The 23710-nt window shown below is 37.9% G+C and overlaps 1 protein-coding gene across 6 annotated transcripts in view; it reads left to right on the forward strand.

The window, feature by feature from the left end:
* LOC132273679 (O-fucosyltransferase 1-like) overlaps positions 1 to 23382 on the forward strand; it is a 33547-nt gene extending 10165 nt beyond the window's left edge. For 4 of the 6 annotated variants that reach the window (XM_059774682.1, XM_059774684.1, XM_059774685.1 and 1 more), the window contains 5 exons: positions 9244 to 9420; positions 9542 to 9820; positions 14524 to 14633; positions 21725 to 21790; positions 22058 to 23382. In XM_059774682.1, the coding sequence (XP_059630665.1) occupies positions 9244 to 9420; positions 9542 to 9820; positions 14524 to 14633; positions 21725 to 21743 (585 nt within the window). In that variant the 3' untranslated portion in view covers positions 21744 to 21790; positions 22058 to 23382. Of the gene's footprint in view, positions 1 to 9243; positions 9421 to 9541; positions 9821 to 12925; positions 13078 to 14523; positions 14634 to 21724; positions 21791 to 22057 lie in introns of those variants that run through there. The other 2 variants (XR_009470218.1, XR_009470219.1) reach the window with 2 other exon arrangements.
* Positions 23383 to 23710: the final 328 nt, after the last annotated feature.

Raw genomic sequence — 23710 nt, forward strand, 5'->3', positions numbered from 1 at the left:
ACACATACCTCGTCCAATTCCCAATCCTAAAAGGAATGCCGAAAATGCACATCCCACGTAATCCCACTACTATCAAGCCAACAACAGTTAGTTACGTAGGCGTGTCTGTCAGCTACAATACTGTATAATCTAGGAAATGTACGAGATAATGGCTGATCACCACACCAAAGATCTTCCCAAAAATGAACGCATCTGCGTGGCGTACTTTGAATCTGACATGAGAGGAAAAGACATCCCATCCATTTCGAATGGATTTCCACACCCCGACTCCTCCTACAATAGAAACCGGACGGTTAGATCAGTCACCACTCTCTTTCCCAAACTGACATGAAACTAACCTTCGCCAAGGAGTCAAGGACGATGTCTTTCCCTCCCGTATCTCCACAACCATTTACCCAGGAGAGCTTGATTAAAAGGAATCAAGCTTCTAATACCGAGACCACCCAACTTCGTGGGCTTGCAAACTTGCTCTCATTTGATAAGGTGATACTTAAACTCTTCTCCCCTTCCGCCCCAAAGGAAATCCCTTTGAATTTTTTCAATCCTATCAGCAACAAAGCATGGAATTTGGAACATAGAAAGAAAATATGTGGGGAGGCTCAATAAAGTGCTCTTAATAATAGTTACTTTACCCCCCTTAGACAAGTATTGCTTCTTCCATCCTGCCAATCTCTTCGCATACCTGTCAATCACAGGATCCCAACTCCTCACTCTCCTGGAAGAGACCCCTAGGGGCAAACCCAAGTAAGGAATAGGAAAAGAACTCACCCTACACCCAAGGACTGCAGCTAAGGAGGAGATATCCTGAACATTCCCTATCGGGACAAGCACACTCTTAGCCCGCCTGAAAGTAAGCCAGGATGCACCTTAAGTATCTAAGTTGAGACCATCAGCATCACAGAAAACCAGGGTATCGTCCGCAAAAAGTAAATGAGAGATCTCCACCTGATGGGCTAAATCTCTTCCCACCCTGAAACCCTTAATAAGACCAAGATCCCCTACCCTGCGCATAAGTCTGCTTACGCCCTTCATAACAATTAGAAAAAGGAAAGACGACAAAGGATTACCTTGACTAATACCCTATGTACACCCAAAAAAAACCAGCGGGAGATCCATTCACAAGAACTGAGAACTTAACAGACGAAAGACATGTCTCAATCCATTTCCTCCATCTACTTCCAAATCCCATTCTTTGTAACAAATAAAGTAGGAAATTCCAGTTCACATGATCATACGCTTTCTCAATATCAAGTTTGCATAAAACTCCAGGAACACCACTTCGCAATCTGGAATCCACACATTTGCCTGCAATAAGAATTGAATTTAGAATTTGCTGCCATCTAACAAAAACATTCTGGGAATCCTAGATAATCCCATCCATTACTTCCCTCATCCGCAAAGCAAGCACCTTTGCTATGAGTTTGTAAATACAACCCACTAAGCTAATTGGTTTAAAATCCTTAATATCATTAGCGCCTCCCTTCTTAGGGATTAGGGCAATGAATGAGGCATTTAGCGACTTCTCAAAGACACCAGTAGAATGAAATTTCTGAAATGTACCCATCACCCCATTTCTCACTACTGCCCAACTTTCCATCAGAAAACGCATAGTAACCCCGTCAGTCCCCGGAGCTTTGTCCCCATTACAACTTGACAAAGCCTTTAGAACTTCGTCTTCAGTAAAAGGAGTCTCAAACCCATCTCTATCTAACTTAGAAATAGCCTCAAAATGGAGACCGTCAAGTTTGGGTCTCCAAGCTAATGGCTCGGTGTAAAGCTTCTGATAAAAAGAAACAGTCCCATTACGCACCTCTTCCTCTCTCCACAACTCCACACCTTCCACCCGAATTCGTCCTATGTGATTACTCCTTCCGTGAGCATTAGCTAATTTGTGAAATTTTTTTGTGTTACGATCTTCCTCTTTGAGCCAAAGAGCCCGGGATTTTTGTCACCACGAAATCTCCTCCATACTAGCAATCTCAGCAAGGACTGCCTGACAAGAAGCTCTTGGAACGTAGATACTCCACATCCCCACCCGCCTCCTCAAGACTATCAATCTCGGAAAATTCAGCAAGAACTCTATTCTTCCTCCATTCAAGATTCTCAAAAACATCCTTATTCCACTGCTTAAGATCGAATTTGAGAGATCTTAACTTCTTTGTTAACGTGAAGCTTTGCTCCCTCCCACCAAGATCGTACTTTCCCTTGGAAGTCCTCTGCTCTCAGCCACATTCTCAAATCGAAATGGGGATTTTCGAGAGCACAAACCCCCAATGCAAGACCAAAGGAACATGATCGGATGTGACCCTTGCTAACACCGCTTGAACGACATCCGGGAATTTCTCTTTCCATTCCCCAGAAATAAAAAATCTGTCCAGTCTTGAAAGAGTGATTGGGTCCCTACCATTTGACCAGGTATAGGTTGCACCTTCCATTGGTAAATCAACAAGAAAATGCTCATCAATAATGTTTATGGGACACGTTCCCCTATTGAACGCCTTTTTTAATTTATTATTACTTATCAAAAAAAAATAAAGGCAGAAAACTGATCCATATTTGAGGGCCTCCTTCCCCTTGTACACCTCTCTAACGGGGATTTGATAGAGTTGAAGTCCCCACCCAAACACCAACGCAGAGACCACAATCCTTGAACATGGCAAAGCTCCTCCCAAAAAATAGGTTGCTCATTATCAACAACGGGTCCATAGACCCCAGAAAAAACCCATCTAAAATTGTCCTCTTCCATCTTAAACTCACAGGACACAGAAAATCTCTCCATCCACACGTCCATTCTAGACAACAATCTACTATCCCACATAACTAAAATTCCACCCGAAGTACCTGTAGCGTTCAAGGCCTCCCATTCCACAAACTCCTAACCACCCCGTCAGAAATGGATGCCAACTTGGTTTCTTGCAAACAAACAACCTGCCCCCCCATTTCCTTAAAGCTACCTTTACCACCCTCCTCTTGTTCGGGTCGTTGAGACTACGAACATTCCATGTAATGATTCGTAGCTTCATTAAAAACCAGATAAGATTATCTCCCCTCTTCCCTTCTTTAAGCTCCTGCTTCTAGTCCTTCCCCTTTCCTTCACCACCCCTTTCTTCCTTTTATAATTAACATAAGAGATACGATTCTTAACCTCTTGTGCCCATTTCTGTGACGATAAGGGCCTGGTGTTCACTACCTCATTAGTTACTGCAATCTCCATTCCTTCCATTTCTGGTCGTTATTACCCTCCGATGAGACACCCAACAACTCACTAATGACTCCTATATTTTCGACCACCCAGTCCTTTCCCATATCAGCATTAGTTCCAGAAGAGCCAGGTCGCATAACAGCCAGTGGTTCCACATCAGAACAGTCATTCTCCAGCCAAGGGGCAAGCTCATTAGAGCAAACCTGTTGGATGGAACCAAGGTCATCAATCACCTTATCTTCAGTATCTCTTCCATTCTCAAACATCGTATTCTAAAAGACTGGTTCTCCTCAACCCCTGCAAGTGGCAAGCAATTAAGGCCTTTCAAGGCTACACGCAGACGGAGCTCTTTGAGCAGAGCTGAAGCCTCATCATTAGATAACTGAAAATGGAGGTCTCTTCCCATGCAGACCGTGACCCCCTCAGGCGTGTCCTTAACTGCATAGTCCACTGGATTAACATACTCAGAAAAAACAGACCCATAGGCAACCTTCCCGTCCGTATTCAAGTCATTCTCAACTTCAGATATCGGAGGCAAAACTGATAACTCATAGCTCTTCTCCATTGCCAATTTAGAAACATAGAGCAGAATTCTCTCACCGCTCACCGAAACATCTGCCTCCACGCCTCTAACTCCACCACATAAGTCTCCAATGGCTTCGAACAACTTGTTACACCACAGATGGAGGGGCAAACCAAACAGCATCACCCTTTGTATCATTTCTTGATTTTCCACTGCTGAACAGCCCACCGCAAAATACCAAATATCGATGGCTAATATGGTGTCGCCCCACCTCTTCCTCCCTTCATCCATGACCCTTAGTGCCTAGGCCTCCGATGGAAACCTGAACAAAAATAGGCCGTCGGGCAGGGAGGAAACGTTCACCCCCACACGAGACCTTCCAACACTTCGTCGCCCATGCCTCGATCCCTTCGATACACCCCACATCTCAATCAAAATGGCCAACCAAGCAAGATCTCAGAGCAGATTCACGTTCCTTTATGCTTTGGTGATCAACCCTAAAAACCACGTCGTTGCCGATGGTACAACTTTTGATCTCTCCATGGAAATTGAGGCGTGGTAAACTCGCCGCTTTAAAATATGATAGCTGCATATTACGGATCCCTTCCAGAGAACCAGAGATCCAACAACGGAAAAGCAATAGGCGCCGGAGTGAAAGACTCCGACGTCAAAAGGGGTAGAGAGAGAAGAGAGAAAAGTCAACCATGGTCAAAGCGATATGTTTAGCTTTTTAAAATCATTAGTGGGTTAAATTTATATGATATAGGTACATATATTTACTTAATTCAGTTGATCAAAATCTAATTTTTGTTTCTCCATAAACATGTCAAATACTGACATATTACCTAATTCATGTGTGCGTTTGTGTATGTATAACTTCTTGCAAACATTAAGTGTATATGTATGTCTATGATTTATATATATAAAGTGCACTTGTGTAACTTATATTACTAAGAGAAAGACATATAAGGAACTCGAGGAGTGTTTGCGTTAAAGGAAACTGCTTGATGGCCTCTGATTGGGATTCGGTTTGCATGTTATTTTTGAATTTCCATGATTTGGTTACAATTTGAGGTAAATTAATGATTGCTTTTATGGCAAGAATGTGGCTAGTTCTTAAATTCAAACAATGGGGTTTCTGGTTCTGAGCAAGGAAACCAATTTTGGGGAAGATAGTTTGGGCACCCACACGTGGGCTAGGTACATGAGCTAAGAAGCGTGGATACGACACGACACACGGATACGACATGACACGACACGGATACGACGACACGGCCAATCCAGAAAAATTAGGACACCGACACGGTGGATTATAAATAAATAAATATCTATATTATATTGTACTTTGAGAAATTAAGAGTAATATTAGTTTTTACAACCTCATAATGAAAAAAAATTGTATTTTGCTGGGAAAGAGAAAGAATGACAGAGAGAGTTAACAAAGAGGAAGGAAAAAAAAAAAAAATGAGGATTAGGCCTAAGTTAAAAATAAAGGTAAGAATCCATAGAAGAAAAAAGTTCATGGAGAATAGAGGAAAAAGGACAAAGAAACGCAAAATCAAATTTATTGTGAAAGGAAAAAAAGAGGTATCTTAGGATTTGTGGAAAACAATAAGAAGAAAGAATAGAGGGGGACGAAGAAGAAGAGAGAAAAGAGAAGAGAGAGATATAGAGACCATCCACTGGTAGCAAAGCTTGGTTGGTGGGAGAACAAGATGATCGTGCAAGAATTCGAACCTTGAACTAAAATATAAAGATAAATATCTAATTGTTTTAATATAAAATTGTTTTATAAAGCAACAACTTTTAAGTAATTATGTAATTAGCATCATATTGCTGAAAGTTATTAAACAACTCCTAATATTTGTACTTCAAATCAACATTGTTTCTAAAACTTTTTTAAAAATCCGCAAGAATGGGACGCATGTCCAATGGCAGGTCAGACGTGTGTCCAAGGCATATCCGAATATTTAAGAAAATATATAATATTCGGACAGGTTTTTTGGCTTGTCCGACAAGTGTTGAGGCTTTGTCCGGCGTGTGTCGGTGCCCGACATGTGTCCGACACGGATTCTTTGTCCTTTTAGGCGTGTCCGTGCTTCCTAGTGCATGAGCGAGAGCTTAGGCCACACCAAGCCCACATCAGGATTGTTTTGGTCATTTTGTGTTCACTCGCCGACCCCAATAAGTTGGGCCCACATCTGGGTACTACAGAAATAAATTAAGATTGTCAATAAATTAAAAATTTTAAAAAATAGGGAAAATATTACAATTTTCTAGAATATTATATTTTAGGTTTAATGAACTTAATTATGGTGAAATAAGTGATTGTCGTGGGTCCCCCCCCTCGGGGGCGGCGGGACTCACACGCACTGCTTCCACTGAGGATTGAACCCCTGACCTCCCTTTGGGAAGTAGGAGCCTTGTACTGCTAGGCCATAAGCCTGTTGGTGATTTTAGCCGTGGTTTAGGTAGTGTAATTGAATTATAATCTTAAATGAAAGGAACAATAACAAATGAATGGAAAAAAGTACAATTGTCGCAATATATAAAATAAAGGTGATGACAAAACTATAGTAAATATTTAGGAAGAAAATTAATGAGTTATACGGTGAAATTGTGGGAATGGGTTATAGAACAAAGACTATGGAAATAAGCAAACAGATTTGCACATGGGTTTCATTGACTTTGAGTTCCAAGGGATATAATTTGGTGACTTTGCATAGAAAATAAGTCCCTGTAAATCTTATTAACAATACCAAGGATATGTATGAGAATACAAAGACCATGGACGTACTGTTTGTGGAGAAACTAACGATTTCTCTATAAAAGTGGGTTTACACTAAGGATCAGTACTTAGCCCATACCTATTATATAGATTAGTCTTAGATGGAATACAAAAGGACATCCCATGGTGTATATTGTTTGCAGATGACAATGTGTTGGTGGATACATCTAAAGAAGACTTCAGAGTATCAAATTGGAAACTTGGTAAAATGCACTTGAAACAAAAGGTCTAAAATTTAGTAAATCTAAAATAGAATGTATGGAGTATAAATTTAATAAAGAATAAAAAAGTAATGGTTTAATATAACATAAGAAATCCAAGATCATAGGGTCACTAAACATCATCATTTTCGATATGAGAAAATGGGGAAATGGACGATGCTATCACTCGTAGGATTGGAAAGAGTTGGACTAATTGGAGACAAGCTAGTGCTATCTTATGTGATTAAAAAAATATGAAACAGGTTAAAAGGAAATTTTATAGGACGACCATTGGACTAGCTATATAATATGGGGCAGAGTGTTGGGTGTTAAAAAAGAGACAAGAATGATGCATTCACGTGACTCAAATGAGGATGTTGAGGTGAATGATTGGAGTAACTAGAAAAGATAGAGTTACTAATCAAAATGTGAGGGGACTCTAGGCATAGCTCCTATTAGTGACAAAATAAGAGAAAATAGACTTTAGGTGGTATGGACACGTAGAATGGAGGCCCGTTGATGTGTCCGTCGTTAACAAGGGAAAAGTAGTTTGCATACAAAAAAAGAGAAAATAAAGATAGCCAAAAGGCCCAAAACTATCACGGAATGAAGTAATTGAAAATGATTTTAAAACATTAAATCTTAGAGGAGAAATGGTGTATAATAGAATAGAATGGAGAGAAAGAAACCATGCGGCCGACTCTATACATTTGGAAAATAAGGCAATGATGATGATGATATATTGAATTAACCTGAAACGAAAAATCGGTAAAAAGTTAGGTTTTGAAATTTTACTGAGACCTAGAGCTGATGTTAAGAGAGCTGAACGAATTTTGTACACTCACTGGTTTGTATTTGAGTCTCAAGTAATGATTAAAAACACATTAATAATTGGTTAAAAATTGTTAATGGATTATTACATGTAATCACTTTTGAGCCTGAGAATAATGCTGAGAATACATTAGTGTTGACTGGGTCAGCAACTTTGGGAAACGTGCTAATGGGTTAATAGGTTTTAAATCCAAGAAAAGTAAGTAAATGGAACCAAGATATAGTATATGACGAATTCTCCTATTTAAGTAGAATCAAATGGTTAATTGTAAATTGTGCACATAGTGAAAGTTAATTATAATTTGTAAAATAATATAATGTAAAGAACTTAAACTTAAAACTGAATCTATTATAGACAGTTGAAATTATGTTCGACTGTCTAAGTGGGAGGTGGGCCCTATGATCTCCTTAGATTAGTTTGAACTACTTGGGGCAGTGACGATGCGTTCACACTCCTGGTGAGAGTTGGAGGGGAAATTGGGGATTGGTCTCATGAGGATGGTCTGGACCTGCTTAGTGGGAGTGCAGTACCCTTTTTGTTATGGCCATTGGGCTGAGCATGCTAGATGTGGACGTGATCTGGGACCATCCAATTGAGTAGATGTACAAACCCAGCCACATTTATGTTTTCAATAGTTCGGGATTATGCGATGCACATCAGCTTGTTGGAGTATGGGATCTTATACTCGTGATTTTGAGTGCGAGCCATTTGTTTTATTGATGCTCGGGATTCATGTTTAACAAGTGAATTTAATACAGGTTAATCAAGATGGTTAACTAATCAATTTATTGAGATTAAGGAAACTGACATAACTTGGTGGAAACCTAGTAAAATCAATAAAGATGGTTAACTAATTAATGGTTTTTAATTGTGAAAACTTATGTGAATTTTGAACTCTAATATAAAATTAATGATATAACAGTTATCTAGTAATGAGATGAGATATAATAAAAAAATGTGTTAATAATTATTCTATGGATTGAGGTTGAGTAATAATTTTGTAATCAACTTGAAATATGGTTGAAAATATAATAATTTATTAGATATTAATTATTATACGAAATTGATAGTGATAATATATGAAAATAGAGTAAATAACTTGAGATAAGTTAAACTTGATTAATGTACCTTTTATGAGTTGCTTTTATATATGGGAATATAAGTTAAGATTGATTTCCTGAGCAGTGATTGTGTTGAGCAGTTTTCTCGCTAAGCTCGTGAGCTCTGTCCTTTAACATCTTTCAGGTACTCAATGATTACTGCGTGACAAAGAGTCATGTGAGATACTATAGCTTGACTAGATTATTTTTGGCTTTAGTTATTCCAGTTATTTATTTCAGTATGAGTGACTCTTGTGGTGAGTTGCTTTGTTGTGAGAGTTGGATAGTATTAGTTATCCTGGTTTATATGTGGATTTGTTTGACGCATTATTTGTTTTGTTTAGTTGATGGTGTTAATTTATTAAGTTATTTTAGATGGCTGTGGATGAATTTGGGTGTTGGACTAAGTGTTCTTATACTTAAATTTGGGGGCGTGACAACTTGTATCTTTCTTGTACTAAATGATTTAATGTATTAAAGGATTTAATAACCAATAATACATTGGCGCCTTGTGAAATAATATTAAATATTTGTTACTTTCATTAAATCTTTTATTGCAAATATTTGATGTGTCTTTGTGTTACTGTGAAAATTCCAGATATCGGATGCAGTGATTGCTGCTCGAGCTCTAAACGCAACCCTTGTCGTTCCAAGATTGGGTGCGGAGTTTGAATTCCGTCGGATATACATGGTGTCCCATTTTATAAATTCCTTGAGGTATGATGTTAAGATTGTTGAAGTCATACCTCAAGGAAACATAACAGATCCTTACAAGGTAGAAATAGTGATATCACATTTACCTTTTGGAGCTTTTAACCTAGTCTTTTGACATTATCATGTTTTCTTTCTTTCTTTCTTTTTTTAGGTAATTATTTAACATTATCATGTTGCCTCAGGTTTGTCCTCCAAAAGTTCTGCGTCTAGGGTGGCTGACGAAGGTTGCATTGCCTAAATTGAGGAAACATGAAGTGATTATCATCAGTCACTTGAAGGTTGCAACGGAGGATGCCGAGTTGCAAAGGCTGCGGTGCAGGGTATCTTTTCATGCTCTTAGATTTACTTCACCTATAACAAGTTTGGGTAATGAACTAGTGGATACACTGCAAAGAATGGGGTATTTCATTGCCATGCATGTCCACGTCGAGTCCGATGCATTAGTATTGTCTCCAACAGAGGTAAATCTCATTCTGTAGTCTTTATTTTTATTATTGTGTTATTTGGACTTGTCCTATTCTTTATTTTTAATTTTGGTTTACTTTCTCCACCACCGCTCCCTCTTCATCACAGTTTCTGTCCACAATCAGCACTGCCACCAATGCTTCCTCCACAATTGAAGCTCTTACACACATCCCCAACAAGTCAGAACACTCCCCTCCTCCTCGATCACCTCCTTACACCCCACCCCCAAACCAAATTTCCCTGCACCCAAATCAGTGATCGCATGTCCAAATTAACACAAACAGTCACTATATCACCATTTGTTGGAATTGATTGCTCAATGCTGAAATTTGATGGCTGTGAAAAAGAAATGAGCTCATGGTTCTTCGCAGTATTTTGAATTTTTTATTTTATTTTATCTTTTAGGTGCAATATTTTGAAATTTGATGGATGAAATTGACACTTGATGTTGTGTTGGTTGTTTATGTAGATAAATTGGGAAGAAAGATTGGGTGTTGGGAATAGAGTAGGCGAATGTTAGAGGTAATTACATCTAAGGAAGCCTTAGAAACAAAATTAGAAATCTGGAGAAAGACATTAGAAACAAGAGGCCTAAAAACTAGTAAAACTAAAGTAAAATATATGGAATGTAATTTTGATAAAGTAGCAAACGATGACCACCAAAAAGTTACTCAAAACAACTATTTTCGTAATCTAGGATCAATATTACAAAAAGATGGGAGATAAATGGTGATGTAGCAAGTAGAATTCGAGAGTGTGGACAAAATAGAGGTAAGCTAGTGGTATCTTCTGTGACAAACGAACACTAGATAAATTAAAAGAAAAATTCTATAGAATGGTTACTATGCCAACAATATATCTTAAGGAGCAGAGTGTTGGGCACTGAAAAAGACTAGTACAATGAATTCCTGTAGCGAAAATGAGAATGCTACGTTTGATGATAATAGTAGAATAAAATAAATAAATAATGAACATATGAGAAGATAATTAGGTGTAACGCCTATAAGTGATAAAATTACAGAAAGTAGACTTAGTGTTACGGCGATATTTCGACGATGCACTTGTTAAAAGAGGAAGAGTTCCTTACTTAGAAGGTAAGATACAAAGAAGCCGACCAAAGCTTACGTGGGATGAAGTAATTAAAATATTAAAAAAAATTTAAATCTAAGAGAAGATATGGTGTATATTAGGAATGAATTAAAAAGAAAATTTATATGGCCGATCCCATCCATATGGAATAAAGGCAATGACAACGACGAAGATACACAAACATACATATAAATACATAGATATACACACACGCACATATGCACATGCATACACTGCCATACACATGCGAATGCACATATATACAGATATAATACAATATCAACCATTTAATACCTAAAAATAAAAAAAACTTGTTTCGCATACCACAATGGCGCACATATACAGATGTACACATATAGACATTGACTAATTGACATATAAACATATAGATATAAATATATTTATGGACATATATATCCATATAATATGCACACACACATACACACATACATGCACAAATATAGGCGTATAACATAAAGAGACAAATATGGGAACACATAAATACATACATAAATACAAATGTACACATACACATAAACACGTGCATACACTTATGGAATCTATTAAAACACGTGCATGCAAATATAAACACTTATATAACACTTATTCACACGTATGCACCTCCACACGCACCTTCCAGTCAGTTAATTTTAATTTTATATCTACACATATCAAAATCTTAGCAACAATCTAATTTATTTTATAGATATTTGAACTGGAATTGAGGAACTATCAATACCAATATTAGTCTGCAAACTTGTACTCACATATACACATAAGCGCACCTGTACATACACATATACACCAATATACACACACATATTTGGTTGAATTTCTCTTGTTTTGGATTATCTTCCATGCACACTTTACATTGAATCTTTTAATAATATATAGTGGATAAATCTATCACAAACACTTGATTAAAATTCAAGTCTCTCGAGAATAGAAATTCTCTCACTAGATTTAGAGAGACTCAATAGGTAACCTTGTACACACATATACACATATGCACACCTATACATACACATGTACACACATGCACACCTATAACTGCTACAATTTCTTTAGCGATAGTTAGTTAAACTGAATTCACCGAAAAAGCCTCTTTTTCGAGTTCACTTTAGTAATACAGTGAGGGGCCTTTTCCCCCGAAGATGCATTGGGAAGGGACTGAACTTACCAAACAAATGAGTCACATATACACTTGCTTGATTGAATTGCTCTTGTTTTGGATTTTCTTTCATGCGCATTTTACTTTGAATCTCTTAGTCATATATGTTGAAGTGAGATTCTACACGATCCAGAACGACACCGTTTCTCTGCAAAAAGAAGAGATGAATCTTGACCGACACTGGTGTGGTGCCTGGCAAAAGCTCTCCGACGATCAAGTTAGTCATTGGAGCTCTGAAGTAAAGCAAGAATTTAATGTGTTAATTGTGTCGTACCTCTTTGGTTTGCCAGACCAGTGCTTCTATAGCTAGTGGTCATTGTCCGTTAGAGTTGTTAAGATCGAGGAGAAATTTTCTAGGAGGTTAATCTACCCTTTTGAATTTGAAGTCTTATTGCTATGTTGCTCAACAGCCTTTGAATCAACTGAACAACCGCTTAGTCAATATCCTTATGAAATCTGAACTAATTGGCACTTTAAACTCTAACTGAATATTTTACCCTTATCAGTTGCCCCCCATTCCCAAGCTTGATTGTCATGCGCAGGGAATGCATTTTCTTTTCTTTCTTTATTTCACTTTATAAATCAAGTTAAAGAAGGAAGCTAGTCATCTTCTTCTATTCTCGTTATTGGGAGAAAATATAGGGATTTGATCTGTATTGGGAGTATGTTTAAGGATTGAATTTGATCTGATCTTAATTTGATTTTATATGATATTATTTTCATCAAGTGCCTGTTAGAGGCATAGGATCAGTGATTTGATTTACTTTCTACTTATATAATATTCAGTCTCTCTAAATTAATGACCGGCTCGGTCGTTATGTGCTGTTGATGAATCATCCAGCCTCTTTTCATTCTCTATCAACTTCCGTAAGGTCAGTACATGTTCACAAATTGCCCGGCCGAGTTTCACTCTTGCAGACAGAGCTTGCTCACTTGGAAGACTTCTCCAACCCTTGTGACTTGCAGACAACAGTATTTACAATCTGGAATTCGGTAAGCATGTGTGATTTGATTCTATATCATAACAATTTGAGAAATGGAATCTGGTTAGACTAGGGATAATGCATCGTATGGACGTAGTTCCCAAGCCCAAAGGATTACTACAATTTTATTAAATGGGAAAAATTTTCCGTCTTGGTCGAGATCAGTGAGACTTTATTCAGGGAGTCGGGGTAAAACTGGATATTTATTGGGCACTATTAAAAACCAGCACCTGCTGAACCCACGTTTACACAATGGGACATTGATAATTGTACCGTTCTTGGGTGGTTATTCAATTCTATGGAGCAGTGTATATATAATATGTTTATGTATCATGAAATTGTACACACCTTATAGACTGCTCTCACTAAGACTTATGCTCATGCTCGTAATGAAGCCTGGATCTATGAGTTGCATCGAGGTATCTCATGAGCTACCCAAGACGATTTGAAGCTATCAGTTGCAGATTACTTTGCCTTCCTTTAGTCACGTTGGGAGGAACTTGCTCACTATGAGTCCCTTGGTGATATCTCAACAGAGGTTGCATGGATTATTAAGGCTAGACACGAGTGCCATTAGATTTATTAGTGGGACTCCATCTAGGCCCTTCGTACTCAAATTCTGAATACTACACCTCTACCCTCTCTTTTCAAGGCTTTTGCTATTATTGATGGGAATGATGATGACGTCAGGTTACACCTTCAATGGCTCCTGCTACACTTCCTGCACCTAATACTAATCAAATGGCATTATTCGCTTCTTCTAGACCATCTGGTACTTGCAGCCGTGGCCATGGCAGTAACCGTGGACGGGGTAGTTCTACTATATGTGCACGCTGTGGAAAAACTGGTCATGCTAAGGATAAGTGCTTCTAGCTCTACCCATACCTCAGATCTGGCAGCACTACAACTTCTTCTACTGCTGCTATTTCGAGTCCTTCGGTGCCCATGAGCCACCTGTTCCTCCAACTGGATGTATTGATATGTATCAGTTGCATATACAAATTGGGTCTATTATCCGAGATCATTTATCACAGGCATCTCTCCCTTCAGCTACATTTGCTGCAGCTCACTTAGGTACAATCCCTTCAGCTACATTTGCTGCAGCTCACTTAGGTACCATCCCTTCAGCTACATGAACTACAGCTCACTCAGGTACCCCATCTGCATTCCATGCCTCTCAGTTTGGTATTGTTCCTCCAACTTGGGTGCTTCTGATCACATGACTGGTGAGTCTCGATATTTTTCGGATATAGAAGCATCCTCCGGGTAGGTACGACTTGCTGATGATTCTTTTACACTGATCATTAGTAAGGGTACCATCCCTTTTTCTCCTGATTAATCTTTACAGTCTGTTCTTCATATGTCTAAACTTTCCCTTAACTTATTATCTGTTAGTCGCTTAACTCGTTTCTTGGCTTGCTTAGTGACTTTCTTTCCTGAATACTGTGTTTTTCAGGACCTAGCTACGAAGAGGATTTTTGGCAGGGGGTATGAGAGGGACGAATTGTACATCCTTGGGACATCTCCAATTCTTGCACATGCTTCCGTATTACCGGACTATGGCAGGCATTCTTTTACGAACCAAACTCTTGATTTATGGCATGCTCGTCTAAGACATGCTAATTTTCAGCATTTGTTATTTTTGTTTCCTGCATTACGAACAGCTTGTAGAACCCATCAGTTTCGGTGCGTTGTGTGTGAGCTTTCTAAACACACACGCACCTCTTATATTTCGCGCATGTGTCGTAGTCTTTGTTTATTTGATCTTATTCATTATGATGTATGGACCTTCCCTTGTTACGTTTTTTTATTTTTTTTTTATTTATTTTTATTTTTTATAATAAGCAATTCATTAAAAGCGTTCAAAAGGGGAGCGCGTCCCTAGAAAACAAGAAGAAACTTGGGTCCCTAAGTCCCCAGGGAAGACAGAAACTCAATAGTCTCCTCAGCAGAGGAACATAGTCTACCCGAACTTAAAAAAAAAGGAGCTAATAGCAGAAGATTTGAGAACAATGACCGAAGATTCCTCTCCTTCAAAGGATTTTCTATTCCGCTCCTCCACAGACACCACCAAAGACACAGGGGCGCCATCCTCCAAAACCCTCGAGCTTGTGCTCCCACCCAACCCCCTCTCCAGTTGTCCATCCGACCTCTCGTAGATCTAGGCATAACCTTGTCAACTCCAAAGAGGCCTAACAAGAGATTCCAACAGTCAACCGCTACTGGACCAAGCAAAGGAAGATGGTTAACCGACTCTCCATTTCACTTACACATGCAACACCAGTTCACAGTGATATGCTTTCTCCTTCTCATATTATCCAGCGTCAATATTTTACCCCACACGACCATTCATGAAAAGAATGCCACTTTCGAAGGCGCTTTAGTTCGCCACATTGCCTTCCAAAGGAATACCGCCCCAGCTCGGTCCAAAAGGCATCTGAAGAAAGATCTCACACTAAACATTCCCCTAGAAGAAGGGATCTAAACAAGAGAATCCCTACTTCCTCCACGTATCACCTAGCTGTACAAAAACTCTAAAAAACCAGATACGTCATCCATCTCCCAGTCTTGAAAGGATTGCTAAAAAAGCACGTCCCAAACCGGTCTCCTGTGCTATCAAGGCGATAACAGTCGGCCATCGAGAAAAGAAAAAGCATTTTCTTTGCTGAAAAAGCACGTCCTAAGCGTTAATCAACTGTGAGGAGTGCTTAGGCATTACCCAAAAAACGCCAAAGATGTAAAAATTAAAACTCCAACAATCATACGCCACAGGATAATGCAAAAGAATATGATCCACGGATTCACTATCTGCTTTACATAAACAACACCAATTAACAATGATGTTGGCTCTCTTTCTTAAATTGTCCAATGTCAAAATCTTTCCTAATGTGGCAGTCCAAACGAAGAATGCGATTCGAAGAGGAGCTGTAGAACGCCGAATAGACTTCCATGGGAACTCGTGACCAACGAAATTGGACAAACACAAGAACATGGATCGAACACCATACCTATCATGAGCTAAAGTGTGATACCCCCGAATTTCCGGATGTGGGTTGGCCAGGCCCACACCCGATTACCCGAGGATATCAAAAACAAATTGATAATAAACGAACACAGAGTACAAAAGAATAAATAGGAATAAATAAGTTTGTTGAAAGAAAACTAAAAGAATAATCCAATAATAAAACCTCTTAATTAATTCCATTGAAATAATAAACTCTTTTGGTACAAACTAATCCTCCAAATAATACAACTCGGGAATCCATACTGTGTGGACCCCTAGAAAATCCAAACTGCAAAAGTGACAACCACAACTGTCTATAAGTGAATAATGAAACATAAAAGAAACTCCTATATAGATAATCCGGAAGAATGAAGTAGATGATCCCTGCTCAACACGAACAATCCCTGCTCCTGACGAACACCTGAAAAATAATGGTGGGTCAGGCCCATAAATAAGTTCTACTCTACTACAGTCCAAGCAGAGACTCAATACGCAGATACATCCTAGACAACTCAACATTAGCTAAATAGTCTGTATATGTATAATAAATACACACTATAGGACGCTCACTAGTCCATAGGTCTGTCTCAACCTGAATAGAAGGTAATATGCAAATCGCACATAAAATGGGCACGTATACCTAGACCTACCAGGGTACACAATGTCTATTATTTCCAGTTATCCATCCTAAGCAATATACGCACCCTAACCATGATCCTGAGATTCAAGCTCATATCATGGCTCATAACTATATATATATATATATAAATATAATCCATCCTAATCCAGAACATAAAATAAACATCCAATATGTCATTCAACTGTTTTAGTTGACCTGACATGGATACACGTAGGACTTAACTTTTTAGTTAATTCATTCCGTTATGCATGAATAGGTAGGAATTTGCATTTTGATCTAATCCATCCTTAATATGTCACCGTCCTATACCGGTGCATATCATCCACAAATCCAATAATTGATGCAAGAAATGCTAAATTTAAACATCAATTAAAATCCAGCATGCAAATCCGTTATAAAATTTCATGATGTCCAATAACTTAGCTTAATAGCCTAGATTAACCATTATGGGATTTTAACATAATTATTTGAATCATTTAAACCCACCCCCCCCCCCCCCCCCCCCCACATTTAAATCCAGAAACCCATTTTTAGCCCTTGAAGTTCCAAAAACCCAAAAATACACCCGTAGGTGTGTTTCCAGTAGGAGAGCCGCCTCTCCCAAAGAGGGAGCCGGCTCCCCCTTTTGTGGAGTAGGCTCTCCCCCATGGAGAGCCAGCTCTACTCCTTGTGGAGCCGGCTCTCCCTCTCTTAGAGCCGGCTCTCTCTATCCCAGAGAGCCGTAACTGAAACCCTTCGTCTTCTTCGCCTCCGGCAATGCTGCAAAACCCTCTATAATGTTTAGTAAGGTTCCTAGGGTTCAATTTATGTCCCAAAATTATCCAGAAAACATATAAACCAAGTATGCATTACTAATAGAATTTTAAAACACATATGCTGAAACAATTGATACGCTGCAGAACCCCCTGTAATGTTTAGTAAAGTTCCTAGGGTTCAATTTATGTCTCAAAATTATCCAGAAAACATATAAACCAAGTATGCATTACTAACAGAAATTTAAAACACATTTGCTGAAACAATTGATACGATGAATCAAATTTAATTTATAACACACAATCCAGTTTAAACTTCTAATTAATATGTATACAAGATCAGTTTTAAAATCCGATTACATCCTAGAGATTATCTAGGCATGCACAGAACACAAGTCTAAGGGAAAGATTTATAGATAGAACTTGCCTCTAGGTTTCGGATTGAAACCTTAAACTCTACTTCCTAGCTTTTTCGGTGGTGCTTGGCCGCCGTTGAAGTGTTCTACTGCTCTGGTTCCAACTCCTCAATCTACCTCCTTGGTATGACATTAAGTCCTAGGCCAAAACCCTAGTTTCTTCTCTCTCAAACACTCTCTGTTTTCTCTCGAACCTCTCTGTTCTTTCTCTCTGCCTCTACTGTTACGTGAATAGGGTTCTAAAACCCTTGACAGACACAACCTTACATATATATAGGTTTTATACAAATCCTAATCCCAACCCGATACCAAGTCGGCTAATCATAAAAGAAAAGAAAAGAAAAGAAAAATATTATTACATATACATATAAGGTCTACACGTGATAACTAAATATATATACATAACTTAATTATATATATATAACCTACTAACCTAAACTACTATTATTAGTATTAATAATAATAATGCTCTATCCTTATATACTTATATACTCAATTATATATAAACAATCATCCATATATGAGTAATTATCCGTACCCATAATCAACTCCCATTCAAGTAGTCTATGCGACCTAATTATTGGTCCATTATTACTATCCAAATCCATCCTTTTAAACTATCTTTCTAAACTAAAAATAAAATAAAATTCACATTTAATCTAGCAAATAAAATTACATTGAAAACAAACACATCATCTTTTAACAAATAATTTCATACAACAATTAATTTAAATAAACAACTTAAGCACACACTTACAATTAAACAGTTACTTCAATTAAACATATAAAATGAAGCCACATAAACACATAGCCACTTAATCAATTAAAAATGCACATGAAATAAATCATTAAATTCCAATTATATCATTTTGAGAATTAGGGGTATTACATAAAGGAACTCACAAAATATCATCACACCCTCTGCCAATATCCTTCTGCCTATACAACGTATCAAAAAAAACACAAGCTTCCTCCATTTCCCAATCCTGAAAGGGGCGCCTAAAACGCACATCCCACGTAACTCCATTGTTATTAAGTTGATAACAATCAATTATGTAGACATGCTTATTGACTGCAATACTGTGAAGTCTAGGAAAGGAGTGAGACAGCAACTGATCTCCGCACCAAGGGTCCTCCCAAAAACGGACATGTCTGCCATCACGAACTTTGAATTTAATGTGTGAGAAAACATCCCAGCCCTTCCGAATGAATTTCCACACAACGCCGCCTCCCGAAATAGTGACTAGGAGAGAGGACCAGCCCCCACTCTCCTCACCAAAACGACACGAGACAACTCTTCTCCACTGATGATGGCGTTCGTTTCCAAATCTCCATAACCACTTTCTCAAGAGAGCACGATTAAAAGGAATGATTTTTCGAATGCCTAACCTGCCTAACCTCAACGGTTGGCGGACTTGATCCGAATTAACAAGATGATACTTAAACTCCTCTCCCCTTCCACCCCAAATAAAATCCCTCTGAAATTTTTCAATCCTTTTATCAACAGAGCATGGAATTTGAAACAAAGATAAAAAGTAGGTAGGAAGGGACGAGAGAGTACTCTTAATGAGTGTGACTTTCCCCCCTTAGATAGATACTGTTTTTTCCATCCTGCTAATCTTCTCTCATATCTATTAATCACTGGGTCTCAATTCCCAACTCGCGTAGAAGAAACTCCCAAAGGCAATCCTAAGTAAGAAAGAGGAAAAACACCAACTCCACATCCTAGGACAGTTGCTAAGGAGGATATATTTGGAACATCCCCCACTGGAACAAGCACACTCTTTCCAACATTAATCTTTAGCTTAGAAACCGCTTGGAAGCAAGCAAGTATGCACCTCAAATATCTGAGTTGAGAAACTTCGACATTACAAAAAATCAAAGTATCATCCGCGAACAACAAATGGGAGATCTGCATTTGATGTTCAACATCTCTGCCAACTCTGAACCCCCTGATGTAATCCAAATATTCCGCTTTTCTCATTAATCTGCTCAGACCTTCCATGACAATAAGGAAAAGAAAAGACGATAATGGGTCTGCCAAGCTTTTGGAATATGGAAATCTTTTCAGAACTAAAAAAAAAAAGTCATAACAAGAACTTTGACATGCAAAACTACTTAATATAGGGTAAAGCTCTAAAGTGAAAATTAAAATACTTACAAAAAGCATGCTTTTGAGTGAATTCGATAGTGTTGAAAGGGGCTTGCCATGAACCATGGTTATTAAGGCGCGCCTAGGCTCCAGGCGCCTACAGGCGCATGAGAGGCGCCTCATAATAGCCCAGGTGCAGCGACCTTCATTAGGCGTGCGCTTGGGATGCGCCTCATGCTTTTATTCAGGCGCGCCTGATCACTTATCCATGTGTTATTCAGCTTTTTTCATGTGCTGTTCATTTTTCCATGTGGTGTCTAGCTTTTTCTACGTGCTGTAAATTTATAAAAGAATAAAATAAAGAAAAGCAATATAGAAACGTGAGACAGTGGAACAAGTAAAGGAAGACCAAAAGCAGAGAAAGAAAGAAAGAAAAAGGGTGCAGTTTGTTGTAGTCAACTTTGTCTTCTTGTGCAATAAAAGAATTCTGTTCAGCACACATGTGCTGGAATAAAAATAAGCTTTTGTAAATTTGTCTTCTTGTGCAATAAAAGAATAAAATAAAGAAAAGAAATGCAATGATCAAATAAAAATGGATACAAAGAAACGTGGGAGAGTGGAACAAATAAAGAAAGACCAAAAAGAGAAAGAAAGAAAGGGGGGTAGTTTGTTGCAATGAACTTTGTCTTCTGGTGCAATAAAAGAATAAAATAAATTTACCATTCCTGCTTTTTTATTTTTTATTTTTTTATTCTATTCTGTTTTTTTCTTCTTCCCTTAAGATTGTTTGGTTTTATGACTCAAAACCGAAACTAAGTCTCTTCTATTTGCTGTTTTTCTTAATGGAGCTTTATTGTTTTAATTGTGCTATTTTGCTGGTTGCTTTATTGATTTAATTGCGATATATTTAGTATTTTTATTACTGGATGTTTATTGTTTAATTGTGTTCTTTTTGCTGAGAATTATTGTTTTAAATTTTTACTTGTGCGCCTCACATCACTCGGGCGTGCGCCTCGTGCCTAGGCTCCAAAGGAACTCTAGCGCCTCAGTGCGCCTAACGCCTTTAATAACTATGCCATGAACTACCTCACACTCTTGCTTCCTGTAGTAGATTCTCAAATAGGATTAGTAAATTGGTCAAAAGAAGAGATAGGGTACTGAGTGGTGAATTGTTCAGAAATAAATTGGTAAATTTTTTATTTTTATTTTTTTATTGATTACCCAAATAGGATTTTCTATGCTTTAATCAGTCAATTGTCTAAAGAAACATTGTTAGTTAACTAAAATTGAATTAAACAACAATTGATTTTGGTTGATATGTTTTGATTTAGTCCACCCCATTGAGAAATCCTGGATGTTTTGTTTCACATAGAAATACAATTTGTATAATGCATGAAGGATATATTCAATCTTTCTGCCATATTTTTATTTTCAAATTTTGGTTTTTGATTTTCTTTTGTTATTAGAATTCAGAATATCATGATATTGATTTGTTAATTTTGAAGATTATTTCTAAACCGATGCATTGTACTTTGTTATTGGATTAATTTAACATAAGAGCTGAGTATAATATGTACTAATCACACCTATCTGTAATCACACCTCTTTCTACGAATAGGTGTCCAACATTTTGACTAAAAGCATAGTTGAGTTGATACATGATATAGATAGTACTTAGATGGTGGTGTTTTAATTGTTATGAGTGAGATTGTGAAGCCTCTTCCTCACAACTTGAGTGTTTTCTTATTTTTAGGGTTAGCATCGGGCCTTAACATTTAGCAAGAACAAGGTTCAAGAAACATGCCACATCAGTCATCAGGTAACAAATTTTTACTTTTTCTAAAATTTTAATTGGTATTTTTAGCTCTTGGTTATGCTTATTTATTCATGTTTTACATACTGATTTTTGTTTTTGTTTTTGTTTCTACATACATATATATAATATTGTTATGATGTAATGCTCGAACAATTTATTAATGGGAATTAAAGACTTGGAAGTTTAGTTTTCAATTTCAGAATATATGTTTTACAAGTTTATTAACGCTTTTAAAACTTCTCCTCTTTTGTCCTAATAATAATAATATAGGTCTTGTCTCTTTTCTGAAAGAAGAAAGTTGATGGGAGTGGGTGGAGTAGGGAAAAAGAAGATAGGTAATACAATTGTTGTTAGAAGCCTCAAATTCCCGCCAATACCTTGAAGAGCTGCCGCCACAAGCCGGATCTTTTGGGTTATACCCTGGACTTGCTTTATTATGATATTCCGACCAATGCCATTATACAGATTACAGGTCGCTGGCCATAGCTCGACTTGAAGGTGACTTGTAGCGAGTCAGATTTATAAATCAAAAAATCAAAGTTGCTGTCAAACAAGGGCAATCCTCCTCAGCTGAACCAGATTTGGCAGTCATCGGCGATAATCATCTCCGGTATAACAATGAGCTATGCCACAAAGTACTACTTGGTCCGGGTTGGAATTGGCCAACCCAATCCTCAGTACGTGTACATGATATTGGACACAGGCAGTGACATCTCTTGGGTGAAATGTTCTGTAAAAGATGGCTTTGACCCAGACAGGTCGCGTTCCTACGTACAACTAAACTGCGATTCACACGAGTGCAACTATCTGCCAGAAAAGAACAGAGATTGTCGGACAGATAAATGCTCTTACAAAATCATTTATATGGATGAGGCATCCTCTGCAGGCGATTTGATCCTAGAAATATTGTCATTTGATAGCTCAACATGGTAATTGGATGTCATACTGGAGTGCTAAATGTTTCAAAAAGAGCCATTGTGGAACCTGGGCGGTGATATGATTCTTGTTTCCCAGCTCAAAGCCTCGTCATTTTCCTACTGTCTTGTGGACCGTGACTCCACCTTGTCCTCTACTCTCGATTTCAACTCGACAGCGCCTAGCGATTCAGTCGTCGTTCCCATGATTCGAAACAAGAAATCCGGAATGCTCTTCTTCCTTGAGCTGACTGGAATCAGTGTTGTGGAGGTTTGTTTCTTGCAAGAATCTACTCCCAAAGGTGGAAGATCAAGTCCTATGTTCTATCTATCATATCCATGGTTATCAATGGTTGCCAGCTCTATCTCATACATGAATCAAGCTATGAATGCTTTTCCTAACCAGACTTATATGATCATCGGTTAAAGGGAGTGTACCTGATGATGTGGTTTCTCAAGAGAATATCAACTTTTCTTTAGCGTAGCTTCTTACGAGTGGTCTTGTAGCTAGGTCAAATCTTCATTCATTGGTAGAAACACTCAATTGCCTGAAGAGAGCTTTCTCATCGAAAGATCAATGCTCTTCTAAGGAAATATGAATTCAAATAGTTCTTTTGGTATGATGTCAAATTCGTATTTTTATTAAGTGTGATGTGGAATTAAAAGTCTTTATTTATCTTAGTGGACAAAATGTTTGATACTTGTTTTAAGTTGTTTGGCCTTAATTAAGAAAAAAGAACAAATTAATTTGAGATATACGGTTGTAACACTGAAGAAAATGGTTTAATGTTGTGAATCCTTGTTACGAAATTAAGTATGTGAGGTTTTGGTATGCTGAACTTTATGCTCTTCACAGGGTGGGTGAGCTACTCACATAGGGTAAAAAAGACAATGAGTCGAATTTTTGCAGATTACCAATTGTATGACTTGCCTAATTCATCTTCGGCTAGCTCTACTCAAAAATCAAATGGAATGGTTGTTGATCAACCCCTTAGAGAAGCATGTGAGC

Source organism: Cornus florida, unplaced genomic scaffold, assembly GCF_030987335.1.
Source record: "Cornus florida cultivar Cherokee Brave unplaced genomic scaffold, ASM3098733v1 CherokeeBrave_3.0.0_Hap2_Chr09, whole genome shotgun sequence".
In the NCBI taxonomy this organism is placed as follows: Eukaryota; Viridiplantae; Streptophyta; class Magnoliopsida; order Cornales; family Cornaceae; genus Cornus; species Cornus florida.